The following is a 23,542-nucleotide window of genomic DNA, read 5'->3' as shown; positions in this document are numbered from 1 at the left end:
GACCGACCACACAGGATCGAAACTATCTGCTCACAAAGAGTTTGATGCAGAGGCGCTGCTGGACATTTTGAGGCCTGTGACAAAAACTCAGACTACGTCCAGTTGAAGTCCACTCTTCAGGGCTGCAACGAACAATTATCCTTTTTATTTCAAACTATTAATCAATTAATTAGTCACATTTTCCCCGAGTCCAAGGAGATAATAATAATACTTGTGTCCAAATAACAGTTTGAGTATGTTTTTTGACCTATATGAACCAGAAAAGGTACTATGAAATATATATTGCAAATATCAAATTGTTTTTTTAATTTAACAAGTTTATTGGTTTGTCTTACTTTATTCTCATTTGCTACTTTTCAAGGTATAACAACACAGGGTTGTATAATATGTATGAGATGCGAGCTGTAGCTCCCTTTATGTTTCTCACAAAAACAAAAATTCTATACAAATGTTTATATACAGTAAATGGATGAATAAATAATAAGCGATGAGGATAAACTATTTTTCATGATGGATTTTAAGTGCACAAATCTGTTTGGTCACCTGTTCTTAAATTATTTACCATAAAGATTTTGTTTTGCATGATCTCTATGTTAGAAAAGTTAATAAAACAATGAATATCTTCTGTCAATCAACTGATGTTTTCACATTTCGGTAAAGGACTAGTCCGTTCTGAATAACGCAGTGAACAAAACTCGGTCTCATTTGGAGCCATTTGTGTTACAGCTAATCACCAAATAGCCTCTAAAGCAATAATCAATAATCATTCTGCAGTAATGCAGAGTAAATTGCCTCCCAGCCAGGATCCTGCCTCGGTAGGCAAAATTCCTCAAGATCTCCTCCCACCCAAAACATTCCTCCTCCCACCTCTCCGCCCGTCGTCTGATCCCAGTTACAGCGCTGGAGCTGCAGTATGAAGATGCTCCAACAGCCTCGGAGTTGGAACATAAACAGTAATTCTGTTTTGTTTTTTTTAAAACCTGTGGGGAATTCTTTTAAAAACATATTTTGGAGTCTAACCGACAGCATTATAGAAAAGGTTCCTACACAGATAGAGGCTGTTATATCGCTTTCTACCAAGCCACCAGACTCCATTAACAAAAACAGATTTCATCTTACAAAGGATTAAACCCAAGGATTAAAAAGTATGTTATTTAAAAAGTGTTGGGCTGCAAATGACAATTATTTGGTAGGTTATTTTCTTGATTAACTGATTAATAGTTGCTTGGTCTACAACATGTCAGAATATAGTGAAAAATGCTGATGAGCATTTCCCAAAGCTTTAGATGACATCCTCAAAAGTTTCGTTTTGCCCACAACCCAAAGATAGTCAATTTACTATCAGAGAAGACTGAATAAACCAAAAAAAGAAACAGTCACATGTAAGAAGTTAATCGACTAGAACAATAGATGGCACTTAACATAATAATTGATTAACTGTTACAGCTCTAGAAAAGTGTGCCCTAAATTTCCCAAATCATAAGCCAACAAGTTGACACTTAATTCCTCTGATTCACTTTTGTCTGAAACTGTCCAACACCATCCAATCAAGCTGCAGGAGAGAATTATGAAGAACTAACATTTCGGGTTGAGAATTACTGACAGAGACGCAACAACTTCTGACTCTATTCGACATTTGAAGTTGCACAGAGGCCAGTAACTCTGTTGTTGACATTTGTGCATTAAGACTTATTTACAGTGGGACTCGGGACTTGAGTCTCTACTTATTAGTCATTTAGACCCCAAAATATATATGTAAAAAAAATAGTGCCCAGGTTTAAAAATAGTGGAATTATTCTTTCAGACTGTTACTGAGCTGTGGACTCTGAGCTTCAGAGCGGCAGAGAGGCCCTGTGTACCCACAGGCCTTCTTGTATCAAGTGCCTGACATGCCATTCAGTGCCTGGCAGCGCTGCAAGAGCTGCAGGCGTCTAAACATTTCCACTGGATCAAAGAAGCCTCCACACAGACAGAAGGACAGACGGACAGAGCTTAAATGTCAGAGTTGGTGCAGTGGAGGAGATGCACACGGACAATGAGATTCCTATCGGTTTGTCCCTCTCCTGCTAGGGGCAGCTCCTCTGATTGCATCCTTTGAAAAACACCACGGGACAGATCTCTCGGTCGTTACCTAGCAACAGGTGGTAAGAAAGATACTGGCCTGGCTTGAAGGATGAGAGGAGAGGCTACTCGAGAGACGCCACCGCTGTTCTCCTTCATGAATTATCCCCAGACTGAATAGAATAATACTGACCTGAGGACTCGCATGAATAGCAATTGGTACTTGAGGCTTTGGTCATGGAAATTTAATGACATCACTTCTGAACGTGGACGGAGCATGAGTGAGTGTGGACTTGGCAGAGCATCGAGCAGTGTCCTGGTAGCAGATGCAATTAGAGCGATGCCAAATCCGATGGAAAATTGTTGAGGGGCAAATAGCGCCAACACAGACAGTAGATAAATTACCTGTCGATTTCTGTGAAGATGGAGTGGGTTAAATGTCCAGTGGGTAAGATTTATGGAGATCTGCTGGCAGGGGAAAAAAATAATAACTGTTGTGTTTTCTTTATTTTTGGATCAGTCGTTTTGTCCTAATAAGGACAAACCAAACACTGGCTCTAGAGAGATTTTGAACATTTTGCAGCCACCATAAGTTTTCCTACATACTTGGAAGGGAGGGTGAGGCGAGTTGGTTGCAATTTGAAAGATAACCACTAGAAAGCTAAGGCGCAAGACAAATGAACTTCTTGAACTTTTTCTGCATTGTTTACATTTACTACCACAAGACAACTTCATTCACAGTAGTTTCACCCAACAGTAGCTAACATTAATTTTAACTAACAATAGCTATGGTAATCTTCAAAACTTCCGTTGTACTTTGTGTTGAAAGCTAATTAGCAAATGTTAGCATGTAAAAGAGAAATAATTATTTAAAGTGGGGTTGTATGAGGCATACTGAGAACTTTTTCACCGCTTTACTTTGCCATCAGACAGCTTTTTGATGGGATACCATTGTTATATATGCCAAATACTGCTCTCTCTCCAAACCAACCAAACTCCATTGGCAAAATCAGTCATTTTATTTAGCAAAACACAGGAGCTGCTAGACTACAGCTGCCTCGACCTGTTGGTTGGTCTGTGCTATTGTGTGACTTCAGTGAATCCAAACTAACCTTTTAATACACCAAAGTCACACAGTAACACTAACAAACTAACAGCTCCAGGCAGCAGTGGACCTGCAACTTCTGTTTCCACATACCGATTTAGCCAATGGAGTTTTGTCCAGAGAGAAAGAGCAACATTTACCTAATACATCAGTGGTTTCCTGTTCAGTACCACACCAGATAATCCAAACTATCCTGTAACACACTAAAGTAAGCTGGTTAGCATGCTGGTGTTAGCATTTAGCTCAAGCACTCCCTTCTGTTTTGCATTGTCAGGCGTGTGACTGTCTGCTCTGTTGCTAATGTGTTGGCAAATACAGATGCAGGATAAGGGGAACAGCTTGATTATTACTGCGTATTTTCTTCCTTAAAAGCCGAAGCAGAGGAGGAACACGCATTTAAAAAGGTGTTTAGATAAAAAACAAAACAAAAAAAACATGAAATCCTCTCTCTGTCGCCCACTCTCCCTGTTTCTGCTGTGCAGAAATTACAGGGTGCTGTTAACTGGCACTTTTACAGCGCTGTTGTGTCAGAGTGAACTAATTACATGGTGAGAGGTGTTCTTTGAATCCTGGACGGCCAAAGCGTCATGCTCGCCTCGATAGAAAAAAAAGAGGGGGAAATAAAAGTAAAAATGCAAAAAAAAAAAAAAAAACCAAACAAACAAACAAGTGCAAGGCTAGATTAAGGGACAAACTGTCAAACTGCCGCTCGTCTGCTGTTGCGGCAGTGAGTAGAATAATGAATGCAGTACCAAGGTTCAATGGGAGCGGTAAAAATAGATGCTATTAGAGGGAGACAGAGAAAGAGAAAGGGGAATACAGCGAAAGTGTGATTTTCTTAGGTGTGCTGACAGTTTGAGGCCAACAACAGCCAAGCAGAGCAGAAGCCGCAGCAGCTGCTTCTGAGCGCATCAATACGCACCTTGTGTCAATCCTTCGCTCCTCATTAAGTCCAACACATAGTTTGGAAGGTTTTTGTTGAGTCATGCTTTGCAGAAACAGCTGACGCCACATATTTGTTGCTCCCCCACCTGACATCTCTCCTCTTCCTCCCTCTGCTTTTGTCTCCTCCACCTCCTTCCTCTCTACTCCCACAGTCTCTTCCTCCGGGGCCGAATTACAGAAACAAACATGCATATTATATCTTAAGTGTTTGATAACCAGGGTAATTAAGGTTAGGACCTGATTTAGGAAAAAAGAAAACATTACAGACGAACAGTTATTAAGTCAATGTCCCTGTCGTAACTTAAGCTAGGAAAAGTATATGACTCAAGCATCCTAACTCCCCCAAATCTTAAATAAACTTGACCATTTAACTGTTGTAACTTTCATTTTCCCACCTGTAGTAGTAGCCAGTTTACTAACTAGCTAACCTTAGTGTTTGGCAACAGTAGGTAACTGTATTTTATCTGTAGCTGTAGCTAAAGGTAGTGCTTAACATTGTAAATATTAGCAAACAGTAGCTTTAGCAAACAGTGGTGATTGTTAAGCTAATGGTAGTTTTAGCTTAAAGTAGCTAAAGGTAGTGATTGTAAACAGAAGCTAACTGTAATTTTAGCTACCAATAGCTAAAGGTAGTGATTGTTGACAGTAGCTAACTGTAGTTTTAGCTAACAGGAATTTCAGCTAACAGCAGCTAATGGTAGTGACTGTTAACATTAACCAACGGTAGTTTTATCTAACCCTAGCTAATGGTAGCAAATGTTGGCAGTAGCTAACAATAGCTAATGGTAGTTTATACCAACTATAGCTGACCATATTTTAGCTAACAGCAGCTAATGGTAGTTAAAGCAAACTGCAATTTTACGCAACAGTAGCCGATTGTAGTTTTATCTAATGGCAGCTGAAAGTAATTTTAGCTAACAGTAGCTAATGGTAGTGTATGTTAACAGTAGCTACCAGTATTCTGAGCTGACAGTAGTTAATGATAGTGATTGGTAAGTGTAGCCAACACTTTGTAATTTAAGCAGTCGCTAATGGTAGTGTTATTACACAGTATACAGTACAGTAGCTAACAGTAGTTTTAGATAACAGTAGCTGTTGGTAGTTTTAGGTAACAGTAGCTAACGTTATTTTTAGCTCACAGTAGTTTTAGCTAATAATAGCTAACAGTACTTTTAGTAGTAGTAGTTAATGGTAGTGTGAGCTAACTTATTTAATCCATACATCTGCTTTTAGTTCTTTTACACAATGAATGCCAGATAAGGAGGAAGTTTTGTCTCCTATTTTAGCCCGCTGTGGGGTTTTTTTAATCCTTCAAGTTAGCATTGCTGTAAATTTCTCTACAGATATTACCAAAAGCAGTATTTAGGATTTCCTAAGCAGAGATAACATAGGATTGGCAACTGTAATACCAAATTGGGAAGAATCTTATCATCGACTCTTCCTATCTTAACTTAAGATAGAAAGTTCCTGTAATACGGCCCCTGATCTCTCTGGCCCCTGTTCCTCTTCTCTCCTCCTCATTATCCACCTCCTCTCTCTCACCTTCTTCTTAAACACAACGGATATTTTCAATGAGGCAGCTTCCACTCCACTTTAACCTCTTAGTATTCTTCATCAGACTCTTGATTTTGCTCTCTGACTCACTGTCTCTCTCATCTGAAACTCACAGATGAACTTTTGGACTCTTTTGGGGTCAATACATTTGCCTCACCATGGCACCAGCAGCTGCAGCCATAATTCACAGGCAAATTTATATTGCTCTGTAAATACGCTCTCAACCGCAGAGCCATCTGAACATGTCTGGATTTGAATAATGATTTGAATCAACAGCCCACTAGTAAAAACATCTAAATATAATGAACGTCACCTGGTTGTGCTGCTGTGATGGTTGAACAGGTGCTCAACAAGTGGCTTCCTTTTTGCTAATTTTCCGTAATAAAAAACAATTTCTGAGATTAAACGGTACAGAAAAACGAGGGCTCATTATTTGGCAAGCAACAGATCATTGTGACCCTTTTAATCTAATGTGTTGTAACAACTTATTAATGATTTATATAGTGTTTACAACCTAATTATACATAATTTAATAAAGACAGTCTTTCTGATTAATCTAATATGGCTTTTGCTCATAAGAGATACTTATAAACTAACAAATGTAAATTAATACCGTTGTTTATTATGTTTTAATGTAACTGAATTTTACTGATATGAACATAATTGGCTCTGAGGTAAAATAGTCAGTTCATTTAAGTTGATTGACAGAAAATTAACCTGAAATCTTTGATATTTGATCAAGCAATCAATTAATTGAGAAATTGGGTAAATATACTCCACTGAACAAAACAAAATCAGATGTGGTGCAATTGCTGCTATTTCTAGATTACTGATTAAATACTCGTGAATACATTTTTAATTTGTGAATTTCTAACGGCAGCGTTCTGTTTTGTTTTTCGTTCATTGCCCCTGTTTTCATTGGTCTGTTTGTGATCAGATCACCTGATTGGCCACTAAAATGCAACGAAAGGTTTGGATATTAATTGAAATTGTACTCAGTACTCAACTAGGACTTTAAAAGTAACTAAGTAGATTACACAGTGTAATGCATACTTAAGTAGAAGTAAAAGTACAGCCTTGAAAATCAAAAACACTACAGAATATTAAGATGTGGTTGGATATTTCATTGCAAAATGCACCTTGGGAGTTGTAGTTCATCTCTACTTCCACTGTTACATCCTCAACCTTGAGTAAAGAGATAAAAGTGGAGGTAAAAGGTTAAATTGTACATATAAAGTCAAAACCTTCAGCTCTTACCTTGCAGGTCATCATGTCACTGACCCTTTGCTGCATGGACTGGCCGGCTTTGGGTCTGACCAGGAGGAAGAGGGCTTTGACCTCGGGGCAGGACCTCAGCAGCTTCTCCACCAGCACTTTCCCCATGAAGCCCGTGGCTCCCGTGATCAGCACGTTCTTGCCGGCGTAGTACTCAGCTATGGACGCCATTCTGCTGCCCGCTGCGCCGCTGCAGACGTCTGTCAGTCTGGTGTCTCCGTCTGGTGCCTGCTCTCCCAACCCGTCGAGGTCCCGGCCTTCAGACAGCTCCTGCAGAGATATGAGGAGGAGGAGGAGGAGGAGATGAATATGAGGGCTGGCAGCCATAGAGTTTAAATACTGTATCAGTGTGTGAGTTTAAGTAATGAAACAGTTCAGGGAGAAGCCAGATCTGAGTTTTATAAATCAAAATGTTTGAGTTTTTATATATTTTGGGAGGAAAAACACATTTAAACAAACTGAAACTGTGGATCGGTGGTGTCATCTCTCTGCTCTGACCTTCAAACTGCCGGCAGCAACATGCAACTGGTATGCAAATAAGATGAATATTCATACAGGCGGATGGAGAGAGGGCAATGTTCAGGGGCAGTCTGACATGAGTGTGTGTGTGTGTGTGTCGGGTGATGATGAGTCCACAGGAAAAAGCTGTGGCCCGGAGGAGAAGTGAAATTCATTGGCTGCAACTACGCCTGCAACCAACCAGATATTATTTCTATGATTCGTCATTTGGAAAATTCGTGACGGTCCAACAAAAAGTCCTAAATCCAAAAATATAACACAATAGACCAAGAAATTAATAAAACAATGATATCTGAGACACTGAAACCAGTGAATTTTGGGCATTTTTGCTTATAAAGTGGTCGACTAATAAATTAACTGCAAAACAGTTCAAGCTCTAGTTGCAATACTTTCTTTTAATTTGTCCGCAACCCAAAGAAATTCAAATTATTGTTATTGAGGAGGAAAGAAAGCAGAAAATATTCACATTTAAGAAGCTGGTATCAGAGAATTTTGACTTTTTTTCTTAAATAATTACACAAACCAATTAATTGATTATCAAAATAGTTGCTGATTAACTTAATAATTGATTAATAATAGATGATTTGATTAATCGTTGCAACTCAAATCATGATGTATATTGATGCAGACTCTGTGCAACACATACAAACACACACAAGGTCACTTTTGGGTAAATTACATAGACATGCATTTATTTCCTGGAGACCCTAATCCTAACCATTATTTGCCTAACCCTTTCTTTAAAGGGACAGTTCACCAAAAAATTAAAATTTAGTCGTTATCTACTCACCCTCATGCCAGTTGAGGGTTGGGTTTAGTTTTTTAGTCCGTAAAATGCTGCTGGACTTTCACAGGAAAACAGTGTTGCGAATCTCCCAAACAATGGAAGTGAATGGAGACCAGTTTTTAACAGAAAAAAGAACCAAAAAAAAAAAAACAAAAACATAAAATTCCTCCATACTGCTCGTCTGTTGTAATCCAAGTCTCCTAAAGGAATGGAGGCATTTTATCTTTTTTCCTCCGTCGTTTTTTACACTTGAAAACTGGTCACCATTCACTTCCATTGTTTGGGAGACTCTGCAACACTGAAACTCCAGCAGTGTTTTGTAGACTGAAAAAACTAAACCTGACCTTCAGATGACACGAGGGTGGGTAGATAATGACTGACACGTCCCCAAAGATAGGCAGTAGCACTGTAGGTCAGAAACACCGACGCACACCCCTGTGACCTTAACGTCTCTACTATCTCTGTCCCGCTCAATCAGACAAGTCAAACCACAGCAGCAAAGGATGCACCGCTACAATCACGCTGTATGACGCAGTATTCCTTTGTTTGTGATCTCGCTCTCGTTCCACAAGGTCTTAGATGTTGTTGTGCGAGGGGGTAGATCTGTCCGGCTGCAGCTCGTCGTGTTGACTCGGGGTTACCCTTGCATGACGAGATTCACATGGCGACAGATCTGAATCAACATTAGCTCGAAGCGCTGCTGGTTAGCCACAACATTTACACAACAATCTGAGCCCATTGAAACGCAGTCGGAATGAAGAATGGCTCCAACACACACACACACACACACACCTGCTAAGACACACATTTACTCAAGATAAAGTGACCTGGACTTGGCCTCCTTGTCATTCTTTCAATGATTTTTGACGTGTTTCTGGACGTCCAGCAGCCGCCCTCATTCTACGGCAACATAATTAGATCAATTGCTGCTCTAATGGTGGCGGTGTAATGGACTGTGTCTGCTTATTTGGGCCAACTCAATACAATAAATCAGGAGCTGCATCTGCTGCTTTAGCAAGTGGCAGGCAGCCAGGTCCTGCAGGGTCCTCCTGATGAGGACAGAGACACCAGACAGACAGAGGCTGATGTTGCTGCTGATATTCGGAGAGCTCAGATACTGGTAACGCTGGTCATTAGCTCAGGTTCTGACCCGCTCCCGGCGCTCATGAACCGGTCACGAAGCATCTGGAGGCGACAACAGAAGCAACAGTTGGCTCTTTAGTCAGCAGATTTTATCCTCCTGTCAACTTTAAGACAACTGCTGCCGCCTGATTGGTCAAAATTTACAGTATCTGTGGGTAAATTCACCTGAATTACAAAAACACTTGGTTTACGCTCACGTCTTCTGATAGTATCTCACCACGGTGATGTTTTTGGTGGTTACAGTGGTTGCAAATTTTAAGCATTTTCCTTAGCGATCGATTAATCATTAATAATTAATAACACACAAAACACACATCTTCTCATTTCCTTTTCATTTTGATTTTTGTGTATTTGTTTTTTCTAACAACCGGCTCTGGCAGACAAAACGATGTCAAATGAGGCGCAGTAGCTGCTATTTATCAACAATTACTTATCAAACCAATGCATTTTTAATCAGTTAAATTAAAATTGATAGCGATTAATCTATTAATGATTAATTATTAACATCCCTGAAAGAGGAGCTGTTGACATGTGTTGGCCTGGAGAGGTTGACATTGTTAAAGGTAAACCGAGAGACTTTATTTACATTTGAAACTTGGAAAATGAAATGTTATATGGACAACATGAAAGTACTGATCCTGCCTTTTTATTTTTTATCTTTATTTATTTTGTTTTGATATTTGTTATTTGATTTTATTTACTATTTCATTTATTTAATGATTTAAATTTATTTACAATTAATTTATTAATATTTTATTTAATTGTTGTCTGTGTGAATGTGTGACTGTTTTTGGGGACATTATTCAGCATTTCCTTCCTTAATCTTAACTGATTTCCAATAAAATAATTTTGCTACAAAAAAACTGCTACTTTGTTGCTAATGGAGTCCCGCCCACAGCACTATCTGATTGGTCACATGTCACAAGTAACAGCCAATCAACACTAAAGGCTGCTGTGCAAAGAGAAGGTATCAAATTTCAATACAAATTGAAATTGTACTTGTTTTATTTATTTCTACTTGATTTGCTGTGTGAAACATTGGTTTATTTACTTATTTAAACTTCCAGTTAACTTAACTCCAGTTTGCTCCTCCTTTTTTTTTTTTAAAAAATATAACGCTATTTGCGCCCAGGCTGGAGCAGCCTATGTGACTACTTACACCTGCATGGCAGAGACAAGCCAAGCAGTTTTGTTTCATAACCTAACCAAGTAGTTTTATTGTTTAAAATCTTTCAATAACAGGTATCCCTGTCATGTAATTTCACTCTAGTGTCAAATTTTAGTTCCCCAGGGCAGGATTTGAGTCCCGCTCTCCTGCAGGGAGGGCAAATTCAAATATTCTTCTCACCAAATACCTCGATATCATTACAGCAATGTTGTAGGGATGACTGTGGTTGCGTTCAGAAAATATTAACACAATGTGGTTTTTGATTTAAAAAAAATCATCAGTAACGTGGGCTGAGTAAAGGAAAATAATAGAACTGCTGCAACAGTCTGATAAGTTCAGAAAATTACATCACCTCACTGTAGTGCAGCCTTTAAAATAGAATAAGATAAACACTTATGCCATATCACAATATCCAAACTCTAAGATGATGTCTGGTCGCATATCAAGACATCAATAAAACCGCCATTCTGCCCAGCCCCGGTCTGAGCGTCTCCTTTCCAGTGTTGCCGTCGTGTTAGGTTCATTTAAGTCCAATAGAATCTAATGCACTTCACTGTATTTTACTGTAGCTGCTCACAGTAGAAGCAGTGTACAAGTGTGTACTACAGCGCACATTTTATAGGCACTTGAGGAAATGAGCTGGAGCATAGGAAGTTTATGGCTGCAGAAAAGCCTCCTGCCATCAAATCTTTAAAGCAGTTACCGAATGCACTGCACTCATTTATGCCATTACGCTCGTGGTTCCACCAGCCTCTGTGGTGGGAATATTAAATGAAAGTATAATGTAAGATTTGAGATACAATTTGGGGATGACAGACTAATGCGGTGTACTGCTGCCACTCCGGAAAAAACAAAAAAGATGGATATAAGTTTCACCTTATAATGTGAAAAGTGTGCATTGCTGTGTCTCCTGACGCCCCTTTTTAAATGACACTAAAACTGCATAGAATAACCAGAGTGCGACTTTTACTCTCTCAAGCCAGAACAGACACTAACGCTAGCTTTTATTACCTGCTGATTTCACGACAAAATCAAACTCAACTATAGTTACTGCAAAACTCAGCTGCATGTGTTCACAAGGATGAGACAGACGCCATTTCTAATGTTTCTGCATTGACTTCCCGTGTGCTTCGGAAATTGATTTTAAGATCCTCTTATTGGATTATAAAACACTTAACAGTCTTGGTCCTACCTGTCCATCAAATTTGATTTTATCCTGCGAACCCTCAGGTCTTCTGGTAGTGGCGAGGCGTCCTTCTATTACAGACCGGATGCAGCCCTCAGAGAGGTTTCACGTGGACCGCAAGGCCATCATGCAAATGCCAAAAATTAAAAATCTACGCTTACCATTAAACTGTTATCAAGCCTTTATTTTGAAAGGGTCAGTGCTGCGTTCATTAATGATAATGAACTGCATCTTCCGCACTGAAAGTGAAACTCAGTGCTGTGGATCCATGTTGTTTATGTTCTTCTTCTTCTACTTTGTGTTGCAGGCTGCATGCAGCATGCACAGTACGCTGTAAAACATCAAGTTTGAGACATTGCCGACAAAATATTAGCCCACAGTTCACCACGTGGCAACTGAAACTGAAGAAGTTCCCCATATAGAACACTTCTGACCACTCCATTATTAGAGATTTGGTCATTATTAGGACCTTATATCATTGGTGTCTGGCCCACGGCAGCCTGATCAATTTCTCATGTGGCCCCCCCATGAAAAATAATTGCCAACCCCTGTTCTATTACTGTGATCCACGTCTGTAGAGCGGCCTGCCTGCAGACCTGAGAGCGGCAGAGACTCTAATATTTTCAACAGCAAAGTAAAGACCAACCTTTTTATGAACTTATGCATTTATTGACTATTTATTTATAAATATGAGGGGTTATCGTTTTATTTTGTGAGGTACTTTGTGCTTCCTTTATCTGGATAACATGGCAGGATACAGATTGTATTTTAGTAACAGGTGTAACTGCGGTAAAAGCATGAACTGTGCCTCTTTGTTTTATGGTTAAAAAAACACATTAAAAGTCACGCTGGACTTTTTATAGAAGCTGCACAGCTAATCTTTAACTATTTGGCATCAGAGACACAGAAATGATGCGGTTATTGCGGTTTTTATTGCAGTTTTTCTGTTTATTTGATGGTTATATGATGTGCTGCCTCACATTTACAGTCTGAGACTTTGTCCTTACCTCCCTTTGAACAATAACTGACAGAAATCTGAGCCGTCATGTGACTTTCAGCTGTGTTTTCTGTGTGACCGGGCGTCTCTCTGATCAAGGCATTGTGTCAGATGTGTGGGCTAGAAGCTCGCAGCCACGCCGCCAATGTTGCCGCTCATTTGTGTGTAACCATGACAACACTACATCATCACAGGACTCTTGAAGGCTGGATGACAGGGAAATTAATAAAAAAAAAAAACCTTCTTCGTCTCTGGCTGCCATCAATCTCAGCTCCTAACCAATCACAGGAGCAGGGCAGCACGTCCAACATTTACCAACCAGCCTTTAGAATAAAAAAAAAAAATAACAGGGATGATGGGATGCCTGCTTCATTTGGCAACAATAGCACAACATTTTGCCAAGACAGACGCTCCATCAGCACTTTTTAGTGATTCAGAGGAGCTGTGATTTGTACACATGATGAGTTTTTTTTTTTTTCCTCCTGAGCTGCAGATTCCCGGCATGTCTGCCCAAAGACAGAAGACGGAAACCAAATCCTCCTGAGCCAAACGTGGCCCAGATAACAAAACACTCTTGTATATACTTGCTTTCCTTCCATTCTGCTGTCTGTGCATGCAATATTGAAGTGCACTCCCTTACACACACACACACACACACAGAAAAATGTGTGTTTGATTTGCTTTTCCACTTGTTTGCAGCGGGGAAAAAAAGCATCACAGAAACTTAAGTTCACGTTTACCCCAACTCTGATTATTTTAATCCCTTCTTCTGGATCCATACTGTACAGGCGAGGTAATATCTGCAGATTTACAACTCTGAATAAAAAAAAAAAAAGGTCGGTCAAGGTCCTCCGCTGAGGCCCCCTGACATTCCAGCTTTGTGCTTCACAGAGATTCCCTGTGGACACAAGGACAAGGGCAGGGAGGAGGAGGGGGGGGGGGCTGAAAGTCACTACGGATTAACGCCTGACAATGGAAATGTTCCTGCAGCTGGAAAAGTGCTGGAATGGACGCGCATGTCTCAAACACACACATACACCCACTCCTGCATTCTTGTAAGGTTAGACAACCCCACCTCCTGCCTCTCCCCGTGCCTGTCAGTCAGGCTGATGATGTCCAGCCATGGAAACAGGAGCTGAACCGGTTATATCAAGAGATCCCTGTGTGTCTAGAGAGGATATAAACAACTGGAGCTGCAAGTGACGATTTAATCATTAGGTTTATATAATGGCAGAAAATGTCCATCACAATGTCTATAAAGGGCAGGATTTGTCCAAACAGAAAGTCCAAAACCCAAAGACATTAAAAAAAGAGACTTAAACGATTAACTCTGTCTGCAAATTTCTGCACATGCATCCAGCTCAGTAAGCAAACTATCTACTGCTCTATATATGCAATTAGTGGGGGCTGCAACTAATGATTATTTCCACAATAGATTAATCTCTCATGATTTTCTCGAATGATCGATTAGTTGTTCGGGCTATAAAATTCAGTTCACCGTCAGAGAGGAGTGAAGAACATTTAAGAGGCTGAAACAAGAGAGCATGGACATTTCTTTAAATAACGCAAAAGAATGACACAATTATCAAAACAGCTGGCAATTCATTTAATGGGTGACGACTAATTGTCGCAGCTCTACACTCAAATGAGGAAATTTCTGATCAAAGAAAACAAGTGTAAACAAGACCTGACAAAACATTTACTGCTAACTACTGGTGTGTTATTATGTATCGCTTGGATTCAGCAAGTTGGGTAGGAGGTTACTTCACTGTAGGGGGCAAAATATATATAATTCACCCTGATTTAAGCCTGAATGACAGATTAGTCGGTCGGCCAACATGGGCCTGATAAGAGCCTATCACAGTTATGTTGATATTATTTTTTTACAGAACATATAATGAAAAAAATGATGCTTGGGGTTAGATCTAGTACAATGTTGAACATCTGATGACAATAGGAGCTCCCATGTTTATTTTGCTTTTTTCTCAGTGTCCATTTCCAGACTTGCTTGACAATTTATGTCTAATTATTTAAAAAGCCTTCTGAGTATCATTGCATAGTCATAACAGTGCACAGTCTACATAAAATCTGTATCAGTCCCAAGAATACCACATCAGTCGGGCCCTTCTCCTGATTGACCTCATCAATCATGCCTACAAATAAATGGACCACCAGACTGAGGCTCATACGGTGTCTGTCAGCATTAACCTTGTTGTCTCGTTGCTGATGAATAAGACAGCTTCCTTTTTAGAGGCTCGACTGTGACTCGAGAGTAAAAGTACTGGGCAGCAAGGACGAGCACGAAAACCTTAAGGGACCAGCTTCTCAGGTTATGATGCTGTCTTGACAAAGTACAGCGTCATGTTCAAAGACACTCAGGGTCATTTTGAAAATAAAGTTGGGAGATGCTCGAGGCTTTAAGAGCAGAGCTCGGGCTGCAGAGATTTCCTGTTGTCTGCAGCTAATGCTGCTGCATTCTGGCCTTATTTCACGTTTCCTTTTCTTCTGACTGAGGGTTTTTTCCGTGTTTTTCCTCAAAGCTGCTCTCCCCGGGAGGTCCGCGCTGTTTGTCGGAGGCGGGTTGTTTTAAGCCGCAGCTCTGCAGTCCTTCTGCTGCCTCCGGCCTTTCCTCACACAACCCCTCTATTAGTGGGTCAGCTGAGTGCTGCTGGAGACACAGGCAAAAATCGAGCCGTACAGCTGCACACTGGCTCAGGCCATTATAAATGGACAAAAGCCGACAGAGGCGGGAGGGAGGGGACGGAGGGATGGAGGGAGGGAGTGTGGGAAAAATAGAAAGAGCAAAATGCTACAAAATGCAGCCAATAATTAAAGCAGCATTAGTCAAGTTGAGTGCTAGTGCCAGGCAACACAAAGAGAAAGTCAGGCCCCTTTCACCAGATAACACAGAGCCAACATTGTAAATAAAAGAAGAAAACCCTGAAAAGCTGAGTTAAGTGTACTACCACTGCGGGCAGTCGGTTTTACATCCCCGTGCCAACATGGACACCTCTGAAAAGACGAGGTCCAACTAGTAAACTCAAGCCAGGAGAGACGAGGGCCTCAGGGGCCAAAGAAGTCTCATTTCATCCAGGATCCAAGACTCCCAGATTGGAAACCACTACTGACAGCATGACTACACAGGAGAGGAAGCTTCAGAGCTCAGTCTGTCTACACAGGATCTGTTCAGGAACACCACTGAGTTGTAGGTCACCCAATCGCTGCGCCTACGCACATGAAACAGCAGAAAATAGACCAGGGACCGAATTACAGACACTTTCTATCTTAAGTCTGAAGTTAAAATAGGAAAGGTCTAAGAGACGGTTTGGTACAAGAGAAGCAAATGCTAACTAACTTTAGGAATCATATCTTACCTTAGGTTAGGAAATCCTAAATGTTCAACATCTCTTATCAAGTCTGTTACCTAGCAACCAACACTGCTTTTATCATATCGTGAAGCTAAACAACTTTGTAATAAAAATAGCGACAACAATGGACACAAGACAGATGAGCTAGAGGTTTTGGTAACATCTGTAGAAAAACCAAAGATGTTCCTTTTTGTAAATTTACAACAATGCTAACTTGGGAAATAAAAGTGGGCTAAGATAGCAGACAGTCTCTACTGTATCCACTGTAAAATCAATAGAAGAACAGCTGTATGGATTAAACAAGTTAGCTAACACTCCTGTTAGCTAAAACAACTGTTAGCCACTGTCAACAATCACTACCATTAGCTACTGTTAGCTAAAACTACTGTTAGCTACTGTCTAAAATGACTGTTAGTTAAAACTACCGTTAGCTACTGATAATGATCACTTCTGTTAGCTATAACTACATTAAACTACTGTGAGTTACTGTTCACAAACATTACCATTAGCTAGTTAGTAAGTTAGCTTCTACTACAGGGGGAAAAGTGAAAACTAGAACAGCTTAATGGTAGGATTATTTAAGATTTTGGATTAGTTAGGATGCTTGTGTAATTCAAATTTCAGATTTTAAGTTAGGACAGGAACATTGACTTAGCAACTGTTCATCTGTAATGTTAAACTGTTAGCTTAAAACCTCTGTTATCTTCTGTTAATGACCACTACAGTTAGCTTCAACTACATTAAACTACTGTGAGCAACTGTTAGCAAACACTACCATTAGCTAGTTAGTAAGTTAGCTACTACTATGGGTGGAAAAGTAAAAATTAGGGTCAATTAAACTGTTAGCTAAAACTACCATGAGCTAAAACTACGGTCAGCTAGTGCAAATGCAGCTCACATTTGAGCAGATAACCCTGTTTAATCAGATACTTGCACTTTTATTGGATTTTTTCAATGACACGACCCTCAAAACTGAGTATATCTGTCACTTCAGCCCCCCTACTCTTCAACATTACAGTTATGATTGCTATGCTATGACTGGGAAATCAGTATTTAGACAATGGACACAATTCTGTCACTTAAATAGAAACCGGTCACGCACATAACTTCATTATAATTCATCATTATTAAACATCTTCTCCAGCATCCTCCAGTGTAACTCCTCCGCTCCAGTGTACGAGGTCGTGACATTGCTCCTTATATAAACCCACGTAATTGCTCAGCACTTTTAAGGGCCCTTATCCAAGATTGCATTACCGCACAAAAACCAGCAGGTCTTCTCTTCCACTTCATTTTTTTCCGAGGCAGCTAAAGGCTAATCTAATTAGAATTAATTATATTAGCCGTGGGCTTCAAGGATTTAAGCAGTGTCTCTTTAATTTAATCTTTTTTTCTTTTTTTTTTTAAACCACGCACCAGTCTCACATCTACACATGAAGGTCATTGCTCACTATCAGATATCTGGCCACGGGAGACTCCGTGAGTGTGTGTGAGAGCTTATGTTTCTGTGTGTCCACATACACGTGCATCAGAGCATTGTCTACATTATGTCTGATGTAATTACACCAGCCGTCTCTGAGTGACACAGCCTCTGGGTGCCGTGGTGTCAGTTAACGCCTGGCTCAGACCCAGACCGGCGATCGCACTCAGCGTGCCGCGGCCGGGCCAAGAGGTCACGAACCTGCGCCGTGGTCATCGCGGTACGGATCCCACGCACCTATTTCAAGAAACAAACCCACACCAGTCTCCTCTTATCGGTGGTAATTAGAGATCAAGTGGCAGTCTGTAATTTTCTCTATTATGTATCAGATTCTGCGCCTTGGGAACAAATAATCCTGCCGTGTTTTCAGAAAATAACACTCGATAGTAATGCTGTCAAGTATTCAGCATTAATAAACAAAGAAGCTCTGTACTGAAACTGGAATAATAATACTGCAGCTGTGGCAGAAGTGTGAGAAATATGCAAAACCAAACTACTATCAGAAACGGGGGTGATGAATTGGACCTTAAAAACACTTACATTAACACAAAAACTAGATGTATTCAGTCCCTCCAGGAGACTTGCCAGTCCCTGTGGATTCTGCAACGCTGCAACTTTGTCCAAACTCTGCAACTTTTTCGCAAACTTGACCAAATCATTGGTTTCCCGCAAATTCCACCAGTCGTGGCAGTTTATACATGTGCATCTCAATGAACTCGGTGTTTAGTTTTGCATTTATAATTTTTGAATTTTGTCACAAGTACTGAAAAGAACACATCTGTCATTGTTGCGATCATATATATCAACGCTCTGTGCTTTTTTATTTTATATTTCTGTGCTGTTTTGACTGAGTTTGAGCTCCGAAAAGATTCTGCCTCTTTGTGGAATATCCCCCAGGTGCACTTGCTCATTTACAAATAAAGCAAATTTTTTATTTCTGTTGTAACTGTGAGCCTTTTCGATATAAATTTAGTTAGAAGACTCAGAACACAGTGCAGTGCCTGGAACAGGCTGCCTTCAATTTTTAATGAATTAAACCAAAAGAACATCACAACTTTGTTTTGCAGTTTTCACTTGCCTAAAAGCATCGCAACATGCATTGCAATTTTTTTTGAAAAGCTCCTGTGAAATCAGGGATTTTAGGCTGCAACAATCCCCAAAAAAGGCCTGCGAAATCCTGGAGGGGCTGTTTATTTGGCACAGATAGACAACAGTGAACTACAACAGAAATAATTAGTGTATGAACAGAAAATTAGCAATTATTTTGATTATTAAGTGCCAGAAATTTACTGGTTCCCACTGCGTAGATGTGAATATTTACTGGCTTTCTTATTCCTCCAGGACAGTAAATTGAGTATCTTTGGTTTGGGGCTGTTGCTTGGAAAAAACAAGCTATTTAAAGATGTTTCCTTGGATTCTGTGAAAGTGTGAAGGGAATTTTCCCAGTTTTCAGACATTTTAAAGGTGTCATCCTTGTTTGCACACACTCGTGTCTCCGTCTCCTGAACTTGTTCCGAGTGAGAGACTCTCGTTTGGTCGATGCAGTCTGAATTTCGGCGGTTTTCTTGTCAGTATGTTTGGTTAAGTCCTCTTTAGTTCCCTGGATGGCCTCTATGAGTTTATTTGACATATCTGCTCCTTTTGTCCATCTGCTACGCTTGTTCTTAACAGGAGGTCAGAATATGACTGACTGAGTGAAATCCAAGCTGCAGTTTTACTTAAATTTTCATGCTGAAAATTGTAGCTCGCCATGCAAAACTTTAGTAAGTGTCACAGTCTATTGTATGTAGATTAAAGTTATGAGGAAATAAAGCAGGATAAAGGGCCTGGGCCTGCATCTGGGACTCCTCTCTGACATTTTAGAGACCATAAAAATTAAAAAACTGCAGATTAATCAAAGACAAAGACTGTTAGTTGCAGCAGTCGACATATGTTCTTCATCAGCTTGCAACATCAACAAGAGAGTTTAACCTGAGGGGTTCACTGTAAAGTGAGATTAACGGGTTCTGCGAGGTATGTGGAGACATATAAGACAAGATATGCAAAGCTGCCGAGCTGTACGTCACTAATGTCACCGAACGAAGCCGTGCAAACTGTATGTGTTGTGTTACCATGGGAACCTGCATGCATTCAGTCAGTGATGCAATTTTTCTTTCCTGATCGTGTCAGATAATATTAATATTTTATCTTTTACACAACATATCATCCTGTTCCTGAAATAACAATTAAGCAACTATAGACCACTTTGTTTATAAAAACAGACTCTGAAGCAAATCAGGATTAAGCACAAACACTGTAAAAAGAAGAAAAACACTGACAAAACTCAGAATTTCAACTGTTTTCACTAAAGTTTTTAGCTTCAAGTCTTTAAGTTAAAGTTTTATAGCTCTATAATATTTTGTTTTTAGATAATTAACATTTCTTCTTTAGATAAACTTAAATCCTTGAATTTTCAAGGGAAAATCAAGTTTCATGTTCTGTACTTTAGAAATTATTAACACTGAGACATGAACCCACTTTGTCATTATTTGTGTGTTTAAAAATTAAAGGGTTACAACTGAAAATATTTAATTATTAATGATTAATCACTTTCAATTTGATTAATTCAATTAACAACTTTTCAAATACAATTTTATCCCTAAACTCAAAGAATCAAGGTTTTTTTCTTAAAAAAAGAAGAAAACAAATCAAAAGATTATACGTTTGAAACTTTTTCTTTAGTTCATTTCAAACAAAAAGTTTAACTCAAAACTAAAGCCTTTACCTTACCAATTAGAATATTAATTAGTCTATTAGTATTTATCATGGATTATATTAAATCAGTAAAATGAATTTCACGTTGGTTTGATGTCCACATATCCTTCATTATGGAACAGTGTCAGACCTAACTGCACCTCTTCAGTTTAAAGTTCTGCTTTATCAAGTTTAAAGGTTAATGTCCAGTTGTTGAATCAGACGGCAGATGTTAACGGCAGACGTTAACCATTCCTATTGTTGTAATATTCTTTTTATATTCTTCATAGCTCTTTGTTATAGCAACCTGCTCTTCTTCATGTCAGTCGGCGACACGTGATCGGTCCATTTTGGGCAGAAATGATGCGTGACATGAAAACTTTTGTCATGAGTTTGTTTGAATACACAAAGTTATTTTTAGACTGTTACATTTCCTACTCTGTGTGCAAAGACTGGTCACAGTTGTCCGATTTTTTTTTAAACTCCCACATCCAGAATCAGTCAAGTTGTAGCATGTACGCTAGTTTATGTTTGAACAAAGAAACCCACAATGCAATGCTTCGGTTGTACTAGAAGTGTAAATTTCCACTATGCAGGACCACGCCTGTTAGTGGCAGTGCAAAAGGATGATTCATCCATCAAGTGTCTCACAATCTCAATTTACTTTTATCGAGTAAACTACTGAGCGCTTTATGAGAGGAATAATGAATGAGGGAGTGTTTCAGGACACAGCCTTCTCCTCTTTTCATTTTCACCCAGCATGCACTTGGAGCTGTGGGTTTGCAGCTCGTACAAATGGGGAAAAATTACCCACACGGCCCCCAGCTGCACAGAGCCCACTGGTCTTTTATGATCCACTTGAGGCAGCCATTAACACGGCGGCTGACAAAAGGCCCTCGCTTTCAGCGGCCTGACATGCTTGCATATGTGGACATGCAGCGATGATGGGAACAGGCCTTAATTGGTGAGGCGGTTTCAACCCCTTATCACAGAAACAGAAAAAGACTGGGTCACAGGCCACAGCTGCCCCGTCACTTATCCTGCAGGCTCATTTTCCTAATGTGGAAAGAGGCGTGAGTGGGATATCAGCGAGGCTCTGCAGGCGACTCCTCGAAGCTGCCCGTAGAACATGTTCGACACTGGGCTCAGGGCCTGGCGATGGTTCAGTACGACTGTTTAACAGCGACATAAACTGTCAGAATTACCTTGATTAATATAAATGAAGCATATTTTACGAGCCGATTCTTTCCAGGAAACTTCCTTGGAAATTATGATGTAATTTGGCATTGCTTTATGAAAAATAAAGAAAATCCTTGAAAGAAAAAATCAATTATATTAATTCAGAATTAATATTCTTCATATTTGTTGAATGTGCTTGCTTGTTCAGTCGACCTAATGTGAGAAAACCTCTACTCTGCACTGGCAATTAGTCGGAATTAATTGAAAGCACACCAATTGATTTCTGCTTGCCTTTAATTCCCTTTAATTAGTCCCTCTAACTTCCTGAGAATTTATTCAGAACTTACAAACCCCTAAAAGTTATAGATGGTGAGCTGTTGGCTGACTGCTTGACTAAACTTGACTAACTTGTGATGAGAGTTTCAGAAGTGATGAGAGTGTCAGAAGAATAGAGCTGATTTAACATTAATTTGATTATTTTACATTGAAAGTCTTCACGTTTCCACTCTGACATCTGACCTGACTTGGTTACAGTCCAAATTATATTTAGTCTTAGTCAAATATTTTTTTCTCACAGGTTGGTGGTAGAGACCAAAACTGAGCTAAAAGAGTGAATACTGGTTTCATTTATTAATCAATTAGCCAGAAACAGAAGTTGTAACTTAAGTTGGTGATGTAAGACCTTTGTACATGAAATGTAAGACTATTTTGCAGGGACTGGATTCAATGCTTTTTAAGACTTTTCGACGTGTCATTGGGTTTGGGGAGGTTTTTCATTAAGTTTTGCAAAAGACCTCATATTTTACATGCATTTCAGACAGATCTGCCAAGTCATGATATATACAAATATATTAATATTGTGGCAGTACAAGCCACCCAGCATGAATGATTGCTCTGTACTTCAGGACTCTTTCCTCTTAATCCAAGAGTTGTGCATGTTATAGTCACATTTATATTCATGAGTGTGCATCTGAAGCCTCGGTAGCAGCGTGATATATTGCAGCTGCACACCATCTTGTACTTCATGACTCTTCCATGCGTTCGAACAACAACCAGCTCACTCGCATGGAAACCAATATCTGTGACCAAGTCATTTAATCAGGTATCCGGTGCAAAGATAGATTGCAGCGAAGACACAACACTAAGAGTAATGCACTACTTTACACACAGACTCGATAGGTTCACCTTGTGCTGCTGCCAGACAGCTTTATAATTAATGACAGGGGAGCTCTGGCATCGGTTGGTGACTACCTCATCCATCCATCCATCCATCCATCCATCCATCCACCCATCCACCCTGTATGCAGATTAGAGCTGAAGTGGAAAACGCAACAACCCTGATGGTTTTGAACACGAGAAGCAGAAACATCCACAGATTATTTCAGATTTACGCCGCTAGTGGACAGATTAGGATACATGCAACAGGATCTAAACACTATACCATCATAATCTTTTTATCGTTGGTGAATTTGACACAAAAATCACACACGCTGTTCAGTCCAGAGGAGTTGTCATAGGGTTTGAAGCGTATGACAAGCAAATTTTTCTCTAGAAGGGATGAGCAACCCTAAAAACATGCAAACAGCAGGGTGGTTGTTTCTAGTGTCTGTGAATGGAAGACAAATACATCTGAGCCAGAAGGACAGGCTTGTTGTTGTTGTCGTTGTTGTTGTTGTTGCTGATGATGATGCAGGACTGAGTGTGTTTGTGTGTTTCAGGGAAAAGAGGATGCAATCAGCTTTGGCTGTCTGCTGGGTACAAGGCAGAGAGATTAAAAGAAAGGCTGCTCTCTTCCTGGGATTGGAGTGATGGAGTGGATGTGGTCTCGGAGGGGACACTCAGAGCCGCACCTTCCTGCCATGGTGGCTGAAGTGGTCCAACGCCGAGATAAAATGGTAACTTCATGGGTTTCATTGGGTCACAATGGTCCCCTCGAGATTCAAGAGCTTTCATGCTTCATTTCAGCAGGTGGAGCACATGATTTCTTTGAAACTAGCAACAACCGAATCACTACAAGAGTCTTAAAGGTGCAATATGCAGCA

General features: G+C 39.9%; 1 protein-coding gene across 1 annotated transcript in view; it reads right to left on the bottom strand.

Annotated features, from left to right (window-relative positions):
* The window catches only part of LOC146306915 (fatty acyl-CoA reductase 1), a 71,236-nt gene that overhangs the window by 37,433 nt on the left and 10,261 nt on the right, over positions 1–23,542 (bottom strand). Inside the window, exon 2 of the mRNA XM_084710545.1 lies at positions 6,923–7,210. Coding sequence (XP_084566671.1) covers positions 6,923–7,210 — 288 coding nt within the window. The remainder of the gene's footprint in view (positions 1–6,922; positions 7,211–23,542) is intronic.

This window comes from Lutjanus erythropterus, chromosome 22 (assembly GCF_056507025.1).
Source record: "Lutjanus erythropterus isolate fLutEry1 chromosome 22, fLutEry1.hap2, whole genome shotgun sequence".
Taxonomy (NCBI): domain Eukaryota; kingdom Metazoa; phylum Chordata; class Actinopteri; order Lutjaniformes; family Lutjanidae; genus Lutjanus; species Lutjanus erythropterus.
The sequence above is the reverse complement of the archived record's forward strand: the minus strand, read 5'-3'. Positions and strand labels throughout refer to the sequence as shown.